The sequence below is a fragment of the Mobula birostris genome, chromosome 4, assembly GCF_030028105.1.
Source record: "Mobula birostris isolate sMobBir1 chromosome 4, sMobBir1.hap1, whole genome shotgun sequence".
Classification (NCBI taxonomy): domain Eukaryota; kingdom Metazoa; phylum Chordata; class Chondrichthyes; order Myliobatiformes; family Myliobatidae; genus Mobula; species Mobula birostris.
In genome coordinates, this window is record NC_092373.1 from 37,993,179 (window position 1) to 38,011,095 (window position 17,917).

Below are 17,917 nucleotides of genomic sequence, written 5' to 3' on the forward strand. Positions count from 1 at the left end.
ACACGGAATTAATGTTTTATCACACACTTGTCTCAGGCAGAGATCATATATAGAGTAGTAGAATATTCAGTTGATGTAAGTGAGTTAAAAATTAACTCTCCTTTCTGTGATTGTAAGTGAAAGTTGATTTACTGGACTATTGGTATCTCTATAACCACAAAACATCTCTATTACCACAGACAATCAGAGTCCTGCTTTCTGTTAATGACCTACTTGAACATTGCTTTAGGTGGGCCCTGGTTATCCACGAGCTCCCACTTCACCCTGATTTTTACTTGGCAGATCCTTCTTTTGTAAATGTGATGCAAATCTCCCGTGGATTTCCAACCGGCAAAGGTTGAAAACCCAACCACAAAGGAGTAAATTAGTCGCTCTAAATTAGTTACTTGGAAGGAATAATGATCTTGAACTTCCTTAACGGAAATGTGCAATCTATAAGCAACACACATCAAAGTTGCTGGTGAATGCAGCAGGCCAGGCAGCATCTCTAGGAAGAGGTACAGTCGATGTTTTGGGCCAAGACCCTTTGTCCTGACGAAGGGTCTCAGCCTGAAACGTCGACTGTACCTCTTCCTAGAGATGCTGCCTGGCCTGCTGCGTTCACCAGCAACTTTGTTGTGTATTGCTTGAATTTCCAGCATCCGCAGAATTCCTCATGTGTACAATCTATAAATTGAGTATCCACTAATGAGAAGCAGATAAAACTGCAGACACTGAAAGCTTAAAAAGAGAGGGATGCTGGAAGAAAGCAGCCAATCAACAACCGTCTGGGTCAGAGACCCTTCCTCAGAGCCGAGCACTCAGTTCTGATGAAATGTCTCCAACCCAAAAGGTTAACTGGTTTCTCTTTCCTCAGATGATGTTTGATTGGCCAGCTCATTCCAGTCTTTCTGCTTTGTATGAGTATCCCTTATGCCATTTTAAAATCCCAGATTCCAATTTGGTTTTATCTGAGCATTATTACTCCAGTATTACATTTATATGATTTGTTTGTCTTGGTTATGCTGAGTATTAAATTCACTCACTGAGGCCTGAGTGCTTTGAGACCTAATAGACGTGCGTACATGCATGTAAAAATATATGTATGTGTGCGTACATGCATGTAAAAATATATGTATTTGTATATTTTTTTCCTTAGTGAATTGAAGTGCAAGGTGACATAATGCACTGCTGCTATGACCATTGACTTATTTATTATTTGTACAATGTATTTCATGCAGTTTCTTCAGATTTGTGGCTGTAAAGCTGTAACTATTAAAAATAAAACTGTCAGTAAAACAAGTTTCTTTTGATTTGATGATTTTATTGATGTTCACAAAGATCGAATTTTACTTTTACTTAAAAAATGATACCAAGTTCTCTTTCTTGGCACAGCTGTAATTCAAATACATTTTAAGACTGTAAATGGAGGGCTCAGTGAGAGGACAATGAAACATTGTACGTGGGTAGATAAGGTTGTGGTTTGAAAAGACTTCTCAGAAAGACAGGCTCTTTGGCCCACCATGTCTACGCATATCGTTTTGCCATTTACACAGATAAAAGAAGTCAGATCTTTGTGAAGAAAAGGTAGATGATCCCAGAGGAGCTTTTTTTGGGGTTTTTTTTGTGCTTGAAGAAGGCAGTGTATTATTAGTTAGTGCTCAAAATCAAAGTTGAGCTTACTTTCATATGAACGAGTACTTGAGTGCACAGGTGTGATGAAAAACTTATTTGCAGCAGCATCAGAGGCACCTAAGCAGCATTCACAAGAAAAGAAAACAATTTGTCTTCTATTATACAATATTTTTACAATAAAATGCAATTAAAACAACAAAAATAAACTACTTTAGTGCAAACATGAGGAAATCTGCAGATGCTGGAATTTCAGGCAACACACATAAAAATTGCTGGTGAACGCAGCAGGCCAGGCTGCATCTCTAGGAAGAGGTACAGTCGACGTTTCGGGCCAAGACCCTTTGTCAGGACTAACTGAAAGAAGAGATAGTAAGAGATTTGAAAGTGGGAGGGGGAGTGGGAAATCCAAAATGATAGGAGAAGACAGGAGGGGGAGGGATGAAGCCAAGAGCTGGACAGTTGATTGGCAAGAGGGATATGAGAGGATCATGGGACAGGAGGCCCAGGGAGAAAGAAGGGGGGGGGGGACCCAGAGGATGGGCAAGGAGTGTAGTGAGACAGACAGAGGGAGAAAAAGAGAGAGAAAAAAATATATATATAATAATAATAACAAATAAATAACCCTCCCGGCACTTATCCTTGTAAGCGGAACAAGTGCTACACATGCCCTTACACTTCCTCACTCACCACCATTCAGGGCACCAGACAGTCCTTCCAGGTGAGGTGACACTTCATCTGTGAGTCAGCTGGAGTGATATACTGCGTCCGGTGCTCCCGAGGTGGCCTTCTATATACTGGCAAGACCCGACGCAGACTGGGAGATCGTTTCGCTGAACACCTACGCTCTGTCCGCCAGAGAAAGCAGGATTTCCCAGTGGCCACACATTTTAATTCCACGTCCCATTCCCATTCTGATATGTCTATCCACAGCCTCCTCTACTGTCAAGACGAAGCCACACTCAGGTTGGAGGAACAACACCTTATATTCCGTCTGGGTAGCCTCCAACATGATGGCATGAACACTGACTTCTCTAACTTCCATTAATGCGCCACCTCCCCTTCATACCCCATCCGTTATTTATTTATTATTATTATATATCTATTTTTTTTCTTTCTTTTTCTTCCTCTGTCCCTCTCACTATACTCCTTGCCCATCCTCTGGGTTCCCCCCTCCCCCTTTCTTTCTCCCAAGGCCTCCCATCCCATGATCCTCTCATATCCCTTTTGCCAATCAACTGTCCAGCTCTTGGCTCCATCCTGTCTTCTCCTATCATTTCGGATCTCCCCCTACCCCTCCCACTTTCAAATCTCTTACTAGCTCTTCTTTCAGTTAGTCCTGAAGAAGGGTCTTGGCCCAAAACATCGACTGTACTTCTTCCTATAGATGCTGCCTGGCCTGCTGCGTTCATCAGCAATTTTTATGTGTGTTACTTTAGTGCAAAGTGGTCAAGGTGGGTCTGATATTAAATGAGATTAATTGGGAAGGAAATTTAGGAACTGAACAGATGCCAGAAGTGAGAGGTTGTTTGATTACATGAAGTTGTCACAGACAGAAATGAAGCTTATTTAAAATCTTTCCTAACCATGAAATTATCCAAATGTTTTTTAAACATTGTATTTGTATCTGTGGAATAAGATGTGTGCATAGTGAACAGCAGCAATCTTTCATAAACTTAAAGTGCTGCATCTATTCTGTTTAGCAATTGAACAAAATGGTCTGGCTATTCTTGGCTTCTTTGGATGTGGGATCACAGATCGCTGGTGATTCTAGGATTGCTAGAAAGTCTAGGATTGCTACTCCTGCAGCTGCATTGAAGTCCTGAACCAGTGGTTCCCAAAGTGGTGGGAGTTTCTAAGGGAGTGATAAAGATAAAGGGGGGGGGGGGGATCTTGGTAGCAAGGGGAACAACCGAGGGATTACATGCTTAATTTAAGAAATGAATTATTTATATAAGCATTTGATCTTCAGCCTCTCATAATGGATTACAATGATCACATAATCACCCCATCCCTTGCTAACCCATCATTCTCTTAGACTTTGATCAAAGAATATCATAGTTGTTGAAAAACAATTTGACACTTCTGTATTTGGAAAATTATGAGCAATCTGGACTGAAGAAATCATGTTATTTCTGGGCCCAGCCCATGCTTCGTTCCAATTTCACTACCGTAGTACAGTGTTAGCTAGTATGATTCCCATACTCTAATCATGCAGTGATGCAGTTTCTGTGAGTTAGGGTATGGTATTCAATGCAGTAACGTTCAGAATTTGACCATTCAAATGGTCTTGACCGCATTTCTCCAGCCCATAGCCCAACCAAGATATCACTGCCCATTTTATGTACCTTCAAGCATGCCTGAGATATGATGATATCATAACTTTTCCCTTTATTGATGACAGCGCATGACATTTGACCTAAACAGTAGGCCATACAGTCTGATAAAGCAAACAAGAACTTGGCTTATTTTCAGTCACATTGTGAAAACTTTAAGACACAGAAAATGCTTCAAAACCTGTTTCCCAGCACTTCACAACAAAACAGTGATAGTTTGAGTGATTCATACAATATTTCACTACTCATTGTTAAATCTGGAAAGCCCTATGCAGTTTGAGTAGAACTGATTCTGCCAGCAGTAAAGGAGGTTCTGAGCACAGTTTTGCTTAAGTCACCAGACCAAATAATTAATGTAATTCCACTCCATGATAACTCTGTCCAAAGATGAAAAGATGATACGTCTGAGAATGTGTAAGACACATTGTGCAACATACTTAGGACAACAGAATTTGCTCTGTAGTTGGATGAGTCAACTTGTCCAGGCAACAAATCTTTGCTTCTTGGTTATGTTCGCTTCATGAAAGATGAACGCATGGTGCAAGAGTTGTTATTGCAAAGGGACTAGACACAGATATGAAGGGGGAGTCAATATTTTGGGTGGTTGAGCACATTTTCAAAGACAAAGGAATTCCACACACCAACATTCTTGCTTGTACAACAGATGGGACATTATTAATGACTGGATGCATTACCTTCTTGAAAAAGGCTGTATCTAACATATTTACCATTCACTGTGTAATTCACAGACATCTTGTCACAAAAAAAAAACAAGTGGTCAGCTGCATAAATCATTAAATACTGTTATCACAGCGATAAAGAAAATCAGATACCATACTCTCAAATCCTGACTATTTTGAATGTCATATTGAGAATGATGGGCAGTTAGAATATTTGCTGTTGCACACAGAAGTCAGATGGCTCTCAGGACTACCTAAGATGCTTTTATGTGCTTTTTGAGACTGTGATAAAATTCTTTGAAGACTTGAATGCTTCATTCAGTAATTAACTGAAGAATATTAGGCATAACATTGCTTATTTGTCAGAATTATTCATAAAGTTTAATGAAATCAATCTTCAATTGCAAGGAAATGATATGAATCTTATCAAAGTCAAATTAGTTGTCTCCACATTTCTGTTCGTTCACCCTATTTAAGTGCAACATTGGCCGTTGCAAACTTTTCCAATTCCTGAGCCTCTCTGAGTTGGAACAGAAAGTAAGGATACCAGTGATGATGTTCAAGGATACTATGCTCACCTGGGAGAGCTGAATAAATTCATGTCAGAGAGATTTCAGGATCTTCTCTCGATCCATATTCCTGATTGGGTAATAAATCTATTCCTGAACACTTGTAATGAGGAATTAACAGGAAGGATGGAGAAAGAACTGATCTCACTACAAAAATAGGTTCAAAAACTCCTATCAAGACTTTTGATTGCAGAAAGAAATCTTGGAATGTTATCCTGCAATGTCAAGATTTTTTTTATTGCCTTTCCAACATCATATCTAGTGGAGTGTGGATTCAACATAGACGCCCAATTTCTTTCAAAGCAATGAAACAGACCGCAAATTACTGAACGTGATGATCTGAGACTCCTTCTGAGTGGCATTCAGCCTGATTTGAGACATTGATGTCACTGCTCCAAGCCCATCCAACTCACTGAAAAGTGAAAAAGCAGTGAAGTAGTGAATAGTTCCTCCGAGAGGACCAAAATCTTGTCACGGAGGCTTGACTGCCTCAATGACCCACAGAGCTATATTGGCTGGAGTCAGGGCTTTATGCTTTGGTTCTTGCTAGAGTCACCCATGCCAAACAGGTCAAAGGGTAGGGAGGAAACGTTGACTCAGACCATGAGAGGCCTGCGTCGGGCATTTTCATGCCTTACAAGGCGTAGATTGGAAGTCTGTGTGGGGCACCACTCCTCGCACAGACACTAGAGCAATGTCAAAGGGTAGAGGTCAGACTAAGAGCGGTCCAGTGATCCTCCAGTTTTGGGGGTTCAGCTCAGGGCTAATAACCCTGACTGGTTACACAGAACCGTTATGGAAACAGCAATGAAGAATCATTCTACATCTGTGTGCAATGGTATTCCTGAGTCTCCCAGGACTTGCATGACTGACAGGAAACCAAGAGGAAGCTACAGACACAGTGAAGGAAGCTGTGAATGCCGCCAGAAATGGAGGAACTTCATTGCTGCCCTGATCACCAGCAACATAATGGGCAAGAGAAGAAGTGAATAGTTAACTGCTAATGTGCGCTCTAAAATTGTTGATGAAAATTGTTTTTATGGCAATTAAATAAAGAAATAATTTTATTTGTGTGAGAAGATTGCAGACAGCGTTTCCGCTTATGGGTCCAGGCCGGCAAGATCAGGGCCACGATAAAACCAGATACAGTTTCATAAAGATTTAAAAGTGCCATATTATGATGACATTCAAAACTGAAAAATTATACTACTATTAGTTTCATCAATTCATCCTGTGCAGCTGTTCCTACTTAAATTCTGGATCATATTACTGTGTGAGAAAAAATCCCCATAAGCAAACCAGCTATTACAACTATTACTACAAAACACCCACCATTAGTTAAATACTATCCAAGTAACTCTTAATAGCACTATTCTTTGTTCTAAGTAAGCTTGACATTGAGTTTCTTATTAGAGGAGAATTAAAAGTTACTTTCAACAGTGTCCAACCTTTGGGTTTCTAAGTAATTGTTTAATATGACTCTGTCTAAATGAAATAAATTATTGTACATGACCCAAAGTCTATAGTTCATCTGAAGTTGTGAAACTCTAACACAGAGGTAATCAAATAAATTCCTGACGTAACAGATCCATAGTCAGTACCATTAGTGCAAGAAAAAAGTTGAATAAATGGTCAGAAACCCCTTAATTTAAAGAATGATTGTTGGCACAACATTGTACAAAGCCATCTTCTAATAGGGGTGAGCCTGATTTATGTCATAAAAGTGGGATATATTTTACATTTTTAACCTTCAGAATTGTGAGATATTACTGTTAGGAACAGAGTACATGTAAAATCAAAGAGCCAACTGGTTTGTGTATTTAAAGAGGTTCACTAGGAACATGAGAAATACACTTTCCGCGTTGTGTTTCCATGAACATCATGCCTACAAGTGTAGCATTGGTAATGGATATGGTTTCCTTATTAAAATTCACTCTGATTGAGGAAATATAATCCACCTTAGTGCCTCACTGAAAGGCTGCTCCAATTCCAGGGTGACAATTTGAATATCACTTAATCATTATTCAGTCTTAGAATGAACATAAATATTATGTTAAATAGATAGGTGGGTAAATATTCTCAAAGCAGATCATTTACCCATTTAATTTATCCATCTAGAACATGTTCTCAAATCATGTGATCTAATTATCACTTTAATCACAGCCTTTCAAGCGTTCGTCTTTGTAGATTGCATAGTTATGAAATGGTATCATTCAGACCACAAAGATGCCATTCATTCCATCATCCCTGTGATGCCTCTTTGAAACAGCAAGCTATTCCTGTCCCTCTGCTATTTCCCCACAGCACAGATCTTTTTTCTACCTTAAGATTATATCAAATTTCTTTTTTGAAGTTACAACTGAACTTGTTTTGCAGGAAGTATAATTATAACTATTTGCTGTATAAAATGTAAAACAAAACCTGGCACTCTTCTCTTTATTTAAATCTAGGAGTCTGCCCTCAACACTCTCAACAGTCTTTATCGAACCTCCAACATGTTTAATCCTTAAAATTATAACTTGGTTATATCAATGTGTAAATGCTATGGATCTTGGAATTTTGATTCAGGATTGATCTACCTGTAAATCACATCCTGTGGAGAAAGCCTCTGGGTCCATAAAATTCTAAGAAAACAAACTACCAATTACAAAATATAATTCCAACAGCAAGGCTGGGGCTGCAAATGACATTGTGGCTGAAAGTCCTTCACCCTGCTTAAATGACTGTAATATATGAAACTGAATTGCAGTTTGAATCATAGAATCCTATAACACAGAGCCCATCAAGTCCACACTGAGCATCAGCTACCCATTTACATTAACTCTACACTCATCCCATTTTATTCTACCCACATTCCCATCAACTCTCCCCAGATACCACCACTCACAATTTTAAAGTGGCCAATTAATTTACCAAGCTATATTTTATTGAGTACTCATAGATATGGACACAGTTGCAATGAGAACTTAGAAACTCCGTACAATTATCATTTGAGGTTAAAAAGAAACCCAGGTCACTGAGGCTCTGAAATTTGTTCTTTGTTTCTTTTTTCATTGATAGTTTTTTTCTCCACCCTTCCTCATTCAATACAACTTAAAATGTTTAATTTTCAACTTTTCCTGGATATATTATGATAGTTATTAATGTTGCTCTGTTCACAGATACTGCATGACCCATTGAATAGTTCCAGCATTTTATGTTTTCTCGCACCTAAAATTCAAGATACTTCATAGGGGACAACTTTGATACCAAGCCACATATTAGGACAGGTAACTAGAAGCTTGGCCAAAGGGTTAAGGTTCAAGAAAGGGAATCTGGAATGGAATTTCTGATCATATGGACTAGGCAGCTAATTCAAGAGTAAAGAGAGTTGTCTTGAGCCCTCGGTGGAGAACTCTGAGGCTTACAATGCTTGGGGCAGAAGATCAAGAGCAAGGGAGTATTTGAAAACAAAGTTAAGAGTTTTAATATTGTGGAAATGTGAGATCAGGATCAGGGATAGGACAGGAAGCACAGGAACGATAAACAAATAGGATCTGGTACAACTGAGTTACAAGTTTCATTTTGGGAGGAATTGACATTCACATGGAATATAAACCAAATTCCCCTTCCATGGTGACAGATTCCAGACCGTTCATATCGGACGAAGTTTATTTTATACCCACTGACACCAGCAGCTGTTTTCGTCAGTTTCCATTCTGGATCGTGTTTCAGATTCTCTGTGCCCTTCAAAGAATAGCCAATAAGACTGCCAAATACCAGACTGCAACTGCAACCGTTAAATTCAGAACTGCACTCTTTCAAAATGAAGAACATTCTTTTAGCTTACATTCTCATTTCCTGCCTGTTTTTCACAGGTAAGTTATGCTTTATTATTACTGAAGGAAGTTTATTGTGCTAATAGAAATCTCTTTTGGCTTGAGTTAACAGTTTCCTTTGACCCTATCCTGGCTGGAGCTATTGTGATGTGTGTCTTCAAATTGAACATTTTCTTTCAACATGAAGAGAATTGAATTTCTATCGAAATGTTTGAAACTTTAAGTTTTCTTTAAAAACAATAGTCCTAAAGCTTAGATGTAAGTTCTTTTAACTTTAGTTTCTGTTAAAAATTAGATCTCTTTGGAGAACTAAAGAAGCTTAAGCTCTGTTGTTCACTTATAGTTATAAGACTTTCTACTGTTGTCCATTTTGGTTGGTTGGAGGACTACTACTGCAACCCTCAGTGTTCTGGCTATCATAACACTACATCCATATTTAGTCGTCACTGTTCACAAGTCAGCAATAACCAACACTAAAGCTGAGTTTTCTCGTTGACTCTTAGTAATTTCTGATATCTACAATGGACAACAGCACATTTTATAAATTAGTTCAGAGTGATAGGAAGCAGCTTCCTGACAACAGGCAGTTGCCAACAAGATACTGAAGTTTGATGATACAGAAACAGGTGGTAACGTAAGCTGTGATGAGATTAAGAAAAGCAGGTGTATGGACAGCAAAAAAAAACAAACACGCTGCTGGAGGAACTCAGCAGGCCAAGAAGCATCTGTAGTGGCAGAGGGGTGGTCAATGTTTTGAGTTGAGATTCTACATGAACATAAGATCCGAAATGTTGACCATCTCTTTGCCTCCACAGATGCTATTTGACCCACTGAATTGCCCCAGTAGTTTGTTTTCTTGCTCCAGATTTCAGCATTCAACTGGATCCTTACCCAGCTCTTGACCTAGTTCACCATAACACTTCTGTATTACATGATGGATGACATCTTACTCCGGAATTCATTCCTTGACACAAAATATACTTTCCTTAGAATGGGTCCATTCTACAGGTCAAGTACTTAAATACTTTGTACTGCTGTTAAATATTATTGCTGGCTGTTCAACAATGTAACTCATGCAGCTGAGGATAATGCAGCTCAGATTGGAAATCAATGGTTAGCAAAGTTCACTGAAGGGAAAATATTTGAAGACAATGAAATCTACCCTCTGAATGAGGGACCTCTGGAAGACAACAAGAAAATGGGAGTAGAAATAGGCCACAAGGCCATCCAAGCCTGCCCCACTATTTCATACTATGATGGCTAATCTATGCTGTCCTTAAATTCTCTCCTATACCATTTCTCCAAATAATTTATTCATTGATCTATGAAATATTTCTCTACCTTACCTTTAAATACTTATAATGATGCTGTTTCGATCATCTGCTGGGGCAGACAATTCCAGAATTTAACTCCCTCTACGAGAAGAAATATCGACATACCACCATTTTAAATGATTTGCTCCTTGTCTTGTAGCTATATCCCTTGTTCAAGACTCTCCCACTAGTGAAAACATCCCCATATCAATCCTGGAAAGCCCTCTTAGTATATTATATTTTTGATTATGTCATCCCTCGTTCTTCTAAACTCCAAAGAATTAAATTCAAAACCTTTTAGTAGGACAACCCTCTCATCTCATGGATTAGCCTGGTGAATGCTATTTGTACTGCCTCCAATGTACTATTTCATTTTTTGTGTAAGGGGATCAAAACTCTGGAGACTACTCAGATGAGGCTTCACTAACAACCAGTACAATTGCAATAAAATCTCCCTATTTTTAAACTCCAACCCTCATGCAAGTTGCCATTTGCCTTCTTAACTTCTTGTTGGACCTCCCTTCTAGCTTTATCTGATTCATGCACCAGAACACCTAGGTCCCTCTGTACTAAGTTGGCCAGGTGCTTCACAGAACCATCATGTGTGATTCCAACCCAGGAGATGCACAAGCATGAACAGTGGAGGAAACAGAGTCTAATTTCTGGAGCCATATGATTTGACCATCATTCCTGCTTCACACTCTTGAAAATGATTGAATTTCTTGGCATCTTTCATATTCTGCTGTTAAATTGGAAATGCTTCACTTTAAGCCTAAAAGTGACACTATCTACAGATCTCAGGCCAATCAAAGTTTATTTTCTTCAGTCATGTCAATCAAAGGTTAATGCATGATGAAGGAAACTTCATGAGAGGGGTATTCAACCTTAACTGACAGAAAGACTGAAAAAACTCAAAACCCAACAAGTATTTGGCTCTCTTCTTTTTAAGCACAATTATCACTAAATTGAAAACTGGAGCATCCTGACATCAGTATTGATTTTAGTTAATGAGGTAATTTCTCTATATGTTCCCAATGTTTGACATTCTTTCTCCTTTGTTCTGTAGGATGTTTTAGTCTGAACGATGAGGAGAGGCTGATTAATGACCTTTTAGTTGTCAACAAGTATGACAAAAATATACGGCCAGTCCAACATAAGGATGAAGTGGTGAATATTGCCCTGGGTTTAACGCTCTCCAATCTTGTTTCACTGGTAAGTCATTTAGTTATTAAGTGACCATTCAAATATATGCAAATTGCCAATTCAGAGAAGGTATTTGCAATTTTACCTTTCACTGACTCCACATAAACAATAATTTCAATGTCAAATGGAATTACTTAACTCTATAAGTATAATTTAATTTCTGTCCATTGGATTCTGAATACTGTATACCAAAATATACTTAAATTAACTTACTATTTTTGAAGCTGTATAATAGAGGATCTGGCTAAAGAAATTCTCTGAAGGTACTCCTGTTTGAGCACTGTTGGGGGGGACAGCTTACCCGGGGGAAGCGACAGTGGCCGTGCCTCCGGCACAGAGTCCGGCCCTGTAGCTCAGAAGGGTAGGGCAAGGAAGAGGAGGGCAGTTGTGATAGGGGACTCGATAGTAAGGGGGTCAGATAGGCGATTCTGTGGACGCAGTCCAGAGACCCGGATGGTAGTCTACCTCCCTGGTGCCAGGGTCCGGGATATTTCTGATCGTGTCCAAGGTATCCTGAAGTGGGAGGGTGAGGAGCCAGAGGTCGTGGTACATATAGGTACCAATGACATAGGTAGGAAAAGGGATGAGGTCCTGAAAGGAGAGTATAGGGAGCTAGGAAGGGAGTTGAGAAAAAGGACTGCAAAGGTAGTAATCTCGGGATTACTGCCTGTGCCACACGACAGTGAGAGTAGGAATGTGATGCGGTGGAGGATAAATGCGTGGCTGAGGGATTGGAGCAGGGGACAGGGATTCAAGTTTTTGGATCATTGGGACCTCTTTTGGCGCAGGCGTGACCTGTACAAAAAGGACGGGTTACACTTGAATCCTAGGGGGACCAATATCCTGGCAGGGAGATTAGCGAGGGCTACTGAGGTGACTTTAAACTAGAATGGTTGGGGGGTGGGAATCAAATTAAAGAGGCTAGGCGTGAGGAGGTTAGTTCACAACAGGGGGATGGGAACCAGTGCAGAGAGACAGAGGGGTGTAAAGTGAGGGTAGAAGCAAAAAGTACTAAGAAGAAGAGTAAAAGTGGCAGGCCGACAAATCCGGGGCAAGCATTAAAAAGGGCCACTTTTCAACATAATTGTATAAGGGCTAAGAGAGTTGTAAAAGAGCGCCTGAAGGCTTTGTGTATCAATGCAAGGAGCATTCGTAATAAGGTGGATGAATTGAAAGTGCAGATTGTTATTAATGATTATGATATAGTTGGGATCACAGAGACATGGCTCCAGGGTGACCAAGGATGGGAGCTCAACGTTCAGGGATATTCAATATTCAGGAGGGATAGACATGAAGGGAGGGGAGGTGGGGTGGCGTTGCTGGTTAAAGAAGAGACTAACGCAATAGAAAGGAAGGACATAAACTGTGAAGATGTGGAATCGATATGGGTAGAGCTGCGTAACACTAAGGGGCAGAAGACGCTGGTGGGAGTTGTGTACAGGCCACCTAACAGTAGTAGTGAGGTCGGAGATGGTATTAAGCAGGAAATTAGAAATGTGTGCAATAAAGGAACAGCAGTTATAATGGGTGACTTCAATCTACATGTAGATTGGGTGAACCAAATTGGTAAAGGTGCTGAGGAAGAGGATTTCTTGGAATGTATGCGGGATGGTTTTTTGAACCAACGTGTCGAGGAACCAACTAGAGAGCAGGCTATTCTGGACTGGGTTTTGAGCAATGAGGAAGGGTTAATTAGCAATCTTGTCGTGAGAGGCCCTTTGGGTAAGAGTGACCATAATATGGTGGAATTCTTCATTAAGATGGAGAGTGACATAGTTAATTCAGAAACAAAGGTTCTGAACTTAAAGAGGGGTAACTTTGAAGGTATGAGACGTGAATTAGCTAAGATAGACTGGCAAATGACACTTAAAGGATTGATGGTGGATATGCAATGGCAAGCATTTAAAGGTTGCATGGATGAACTACAACAATTGTTCATCCCAGTTTGGCAAAAGAATAAATCAAGGAAGGTAGTGCACCCGTGGCTGACAAGAGAAATTAGGGATAGTATCAATTCCAAAGAAGCAGCATACAAATTGGCCAGAGAAAGTGGCTCACCTGAGGACTGGGAGAAATTCAGAGTTCAGCAGAGGAGGACAAAGGGCTTAATTAGGAAGGGGAAAAAAGATTATGAGAGAAAACTGGCAGGGAATATAAAAACTGACTGTAAAAGCTTTTATAGGTATGTAAAAAGGAAAAGACTGGTAAAGACAAATGTAGGTCCCCTACAGACAGAAACAGGTGAATTGATTATGGGGAGCAAGGACATGGCAGACCAATTGAATAATTACTTTGGTTCAGTCTTCACTAAGGAGGACATAAATAATCTTCCAGAAATAGTAGGGGACAGAGGGTCCAGTGAGATGGAGGAACTGAGCGAAATACTTGTTAGTAGAGAAGTGGTGTTAGGTAAATTGAAGGGATTGAAGGCAGATAAATCCCCAGGGCCAGATGGTCTGCATCCTAGAGTGCTTAAGGAAGTAGCCCAAGAAATAATGGATGCATTAGTGATAATTTTTCAAAACTCGTTAGATTCTGGACTAGTTCCTGAGGATTGGAGGGTGGCTAATGTAACCCCACTTTTTAAAAAAGGAGGGAGAGAGAAACCGGGGAATTATAGACCGGTTAGCCTAACGTCGGTGGTGGGGAAACTGCTGGAGTCAGTTATCAAAGATGTGATAACAGCACACTTGGAAAGCGGTGAAATCATCGGACAAAGTCAACATGGATTTGTGAAAGGAAAATCATGTCTGACGAATCTCATAGAATTTTTTGAGGATGTAACTAGTAGAGTGGATAGGGGAGAACCAGTGGATGTGGTATATTTGGATTTTCAAAAGGCTTTTGACAAGGTCCCACACAGGAGATTAGTGTGCAAACTTAAAGCACATGGTATTGGGGGTAAGGTATTGATGTGGATGGAGAATTGGTTAGCAGACAGGAAGCAAAGAGTGGGAATAAACGGGACCTTTTCAGAATGGCAGGCGGTGACTAGTGGGGTACCGCAAGGCTCAGTGCTGGGACCCCAGTTGTTTACAATATATATTAATGACTTGGATGAGGGAATTAAATGCAGCATCTCCAAGTTTGTGGATGACATGAAGCTGGGTGGCAGTGTTAGCTGTGAGGAGGATGCTAAGAGGATGCAGGGTGACTTGGATAGGTTGGGTGAGTGGGCAAATTCATGGCAGATGCAATTTAATGTGGATAAATGTGAAGTTATCTACTTTGGTGGCAAAAATAGGAAAACAGATTATTATCTGAATGGTGGCCGATTAGGAAAAGGGGAGGTGCAACGAGACCTGGGTGTCATTATACACCAGTCATTGAAAGTGGGCATGCAGGTACAGCAGGCGGTGAAAAAGGCGAATGGTATGCTGGCATTTATAGCGAGAGGATTTGAGTACAGGAGCAGGGAGGTACTACTGCAGTTGTACAAGGCCTTGGTGAGACCACACCTGGAGTATTGTGTGCAGTTTTGGTCCCCTAATCTGAGGAAAGACATCCTTGCCATAGAGGGAGTACAAAGAAGGTTCACCAGATTGATTCCTGGGATGGCAGGACTTTCATATGAAGAAAGACTGGATGAACTGGGCTTGTACTCGTTGGAATTTAGAAGATTGAGGGGGGATCTGATTGAAACGTATAAAATCCTAAAGGGATTGGACAGGCTAGATGCAGGAAGATTGTTCCTGATGTTGGGGAAGTCCAGAACAAGGGGTCACAGTTTGAGGATAAAGGGGAAGCCTTTTAGGACTGAGATTAGGAAAAACTTCTTCACTCAGAGAGTGGTGAATCTGTGGAATTCTCTGCCACAGGAAGCAGTTGAGGCCAGTACATTGGCTATATTTAAGAGGGAGTTAGATATGGCCCTTGTGGCTACGGGGATCAGGGGGTATGGAGGGAAGGCTGGGGCGGGGTTCTGAGTTGGATGATCAGCCATGATCATAATAAATGGCGGTGCAGGCTCGAAGGGCCAAATGGCCTACTCCTGCACCTATTTTCCTATTTTCTATGTTGAAGAGCTCCGAAACTTTTGAAAGAGCACTTTGATTATCTGTTGTTGTCTTCCTGTACTTACAGTACAATGCAGTTATGATTGACAGTGCTATCAACTCAGCCAGTTCTGTCCTGCTACAGCATCTAAGTAGTCCAAATCACTGTCTACTGCAACTCTGTCACGATGATCTTTCTGCACTCACTAAAAAAAGCAGGAAAGTTACTGATGACCTAGCAGTGAAAGACAATGTTTCACAAAGATTTTGATTTACCAGCAATATTGATCAGTGTTAATGTTATGTAAATGTAAAGGTGCTGATGGTTCCACATGGTGAATAGAACGTTTCTCATTGTTGTAATCAGAATGTTAATTGGAAGCATGGTATGTAAAGACTTAACACACACAAAATGCTGGAGGAACTCAGCAGGCCAGACGGTATCTATGGAAAAGAGTACAGTTGACATTTCCGGCCAAAACATTGGCAGGACTGCTGAGTGGATGTTGGTGGAATTGGTGGATGTTGTGTACTTAGATTTTCAGAACGCCTTTGACAAGGTGCCACACATGTGGCTGCTTGGCAAGTTAAGAACTTATGGTGTTATAGGAAAGATATTAGCTTAGATGGAGCATTGATTGATTGGTAGGAGGGAAAGAGTGGGAGTAAAGGGAGCCTTTTCTGGTTGGTTACTGGTGACTTGTAGTGTTCCACAGGGATCTGTGTTGGGACCAATTCTCTTTATGTTACAGAATTCTCCAATAATTTGGATGATGGAATAGATGGCTTTGTGCCCAAGTTTGTGGATGATACAAAGATAGGTGGAGGGACAGGTAGTTTTGAGAAAACAGAGAGGCTGCAAAAGGGCTTAGACAGATTAGAAGAATGGGCAGAGAAGTGGCAGATGGAATACAGTGTTGGGAAGTGTATGGTCATGCACTGTACCTTCTTCCTGATGGCAGCAGCGAGAAGAGAGCATGTCCTGCGTGGTGGGGTTCCCTAATGACTGATGTTGCCTTCCTGTGACAGTGTTTCATGTAGATGTGCTCAGTGGAGGGAAGTGCTTTACCCATGATGGACTGGGCCACATCCACTACTTTCTGTAGGTTACTCCATTCAAGAGCATTAGTGTTTCCGTATCAGTCTGTGTTGCAGCCAGTCAATATACTCTCCACTATACATCTATAGAATTTTGTCAAAGTTTTAGATGTCATGCCAAATCTTTGTAAGCTCCTAAAGAAGTAGAGGCCCTGCCATGCTTTCTTCATAATTGCACTTGCATGCTGGGCTCAGGACAGAGCTTCTGAAATAATAACACCAAGGAATTTAAAGTTGCTGACCCTCTCCACCTCTGATCCTCTGATGAGGACTGGCTCATGGAGCTCCAGTGACCACTGTGTGTATGTTATCATTGTCAGTCACACTCATCTTCCTTTTGGTTATGTATTCCGACAGGCAATGAGGTATTCATTGTCCAGCCATAATTCTAACCATTGAATGCACACAAAGTATGCAAACCGACAAGAAACTGCACTGAGGTCTATAAAGAAATGACTGTGTGCAATTCATAAAATACATCAGATATATAAAGGCATCCGTTAGTCTTGCGAGACTTCACTCTCCAGGGCACAGGCCTGGGCAAGATTGTAAGGAAGACCAGCAATTGCCCATGCTGCAAGTCTCCCCTCTCCACAATACCAATGTTGTCCAAGGGAAGGGCATTAGGACCCATACAGCTTGCCACCAGTGTCATCGCAGAGCAATGTGTGATTAAGTGCCTTGCTCAAGGACACAACACGTTCCCTCGGCTGGGGCTCAAACTCACGACCTTCAGGTTGGTAGTCCAATGCCTTAACCACTTAGCCACGTGCCCACACATCAGATATATAGCTCTTAGCAAATAAGTATAAGATCATTGTACATGCCTGAGTATATTGCTACTATGTATATTGTTTTTGTCATGTTGAGACACAGTAGCATAACAATTAGTGTAATGCTATACAGCGCCAACTATCCGGGTTCAATTCCTGCTGCTGTCTGTAAGGAGTTTGTATGTTCTCTCTCTGAAGTAATGTTACAGCCATATAAGACCTTAGTTAGACCCCACTTGGAGTGCTGTGTTCAGTTCTGGTCACCTCACTGCAGGAAGGATGTGGATACTATAGAAAGAGTGCAAAGGAGATTTACAAGGATGTTGCCTGGATTGGAGAGCCTGCCTAATGAGAATAGGTTGAGTGAACTTGGCCTTTTCTCCTTGGAGCGATGGAGGATGAGGGGTGACCTGATAGAGATGTATATGATGATGAGAGGCATTGATCATGTGGATAGCCAGAGGCTTTTTCCCGGGGTTGAAGTGGCTAACACGTGGGGGCATAGTTTTAAGGTGCTTGGA

General features: G+C 40.8%; 1 protein-coding gene across 3 annotated transcripts in view; it reads left to right on the forward strand.

Annotated features, from left to right (window-relative positions):
* The first annotated feature begins 8,934 nt into the window (after positions 1-8,934).
* Positions 8,935-17,917, forward strand: part of chrnd (cholinergic receptor, nicotinic, delta (muscle)) — a 33,527-nt gene continuing 24,544 nt past the window's right edge. For all 3 annotated transcript variants that reach the window (XM_072255187.1, XM_072255188.1, XM_072255189.1), the window contains exons 1-2: positions 8,935-9,053; positions 11,394-11,539. In XM_072255187.1, the coding sequence (XP_072111288.1) occupies positions 9,002-9,053; positions 11,394-11,539 (198 nt within the window). In that variant the 5' untranslated portion in view covers positions 8,935-9,001. The remainder of the gene's footprint in view (positions 9,054-11,393; positions 11,540-17,917) is intronic.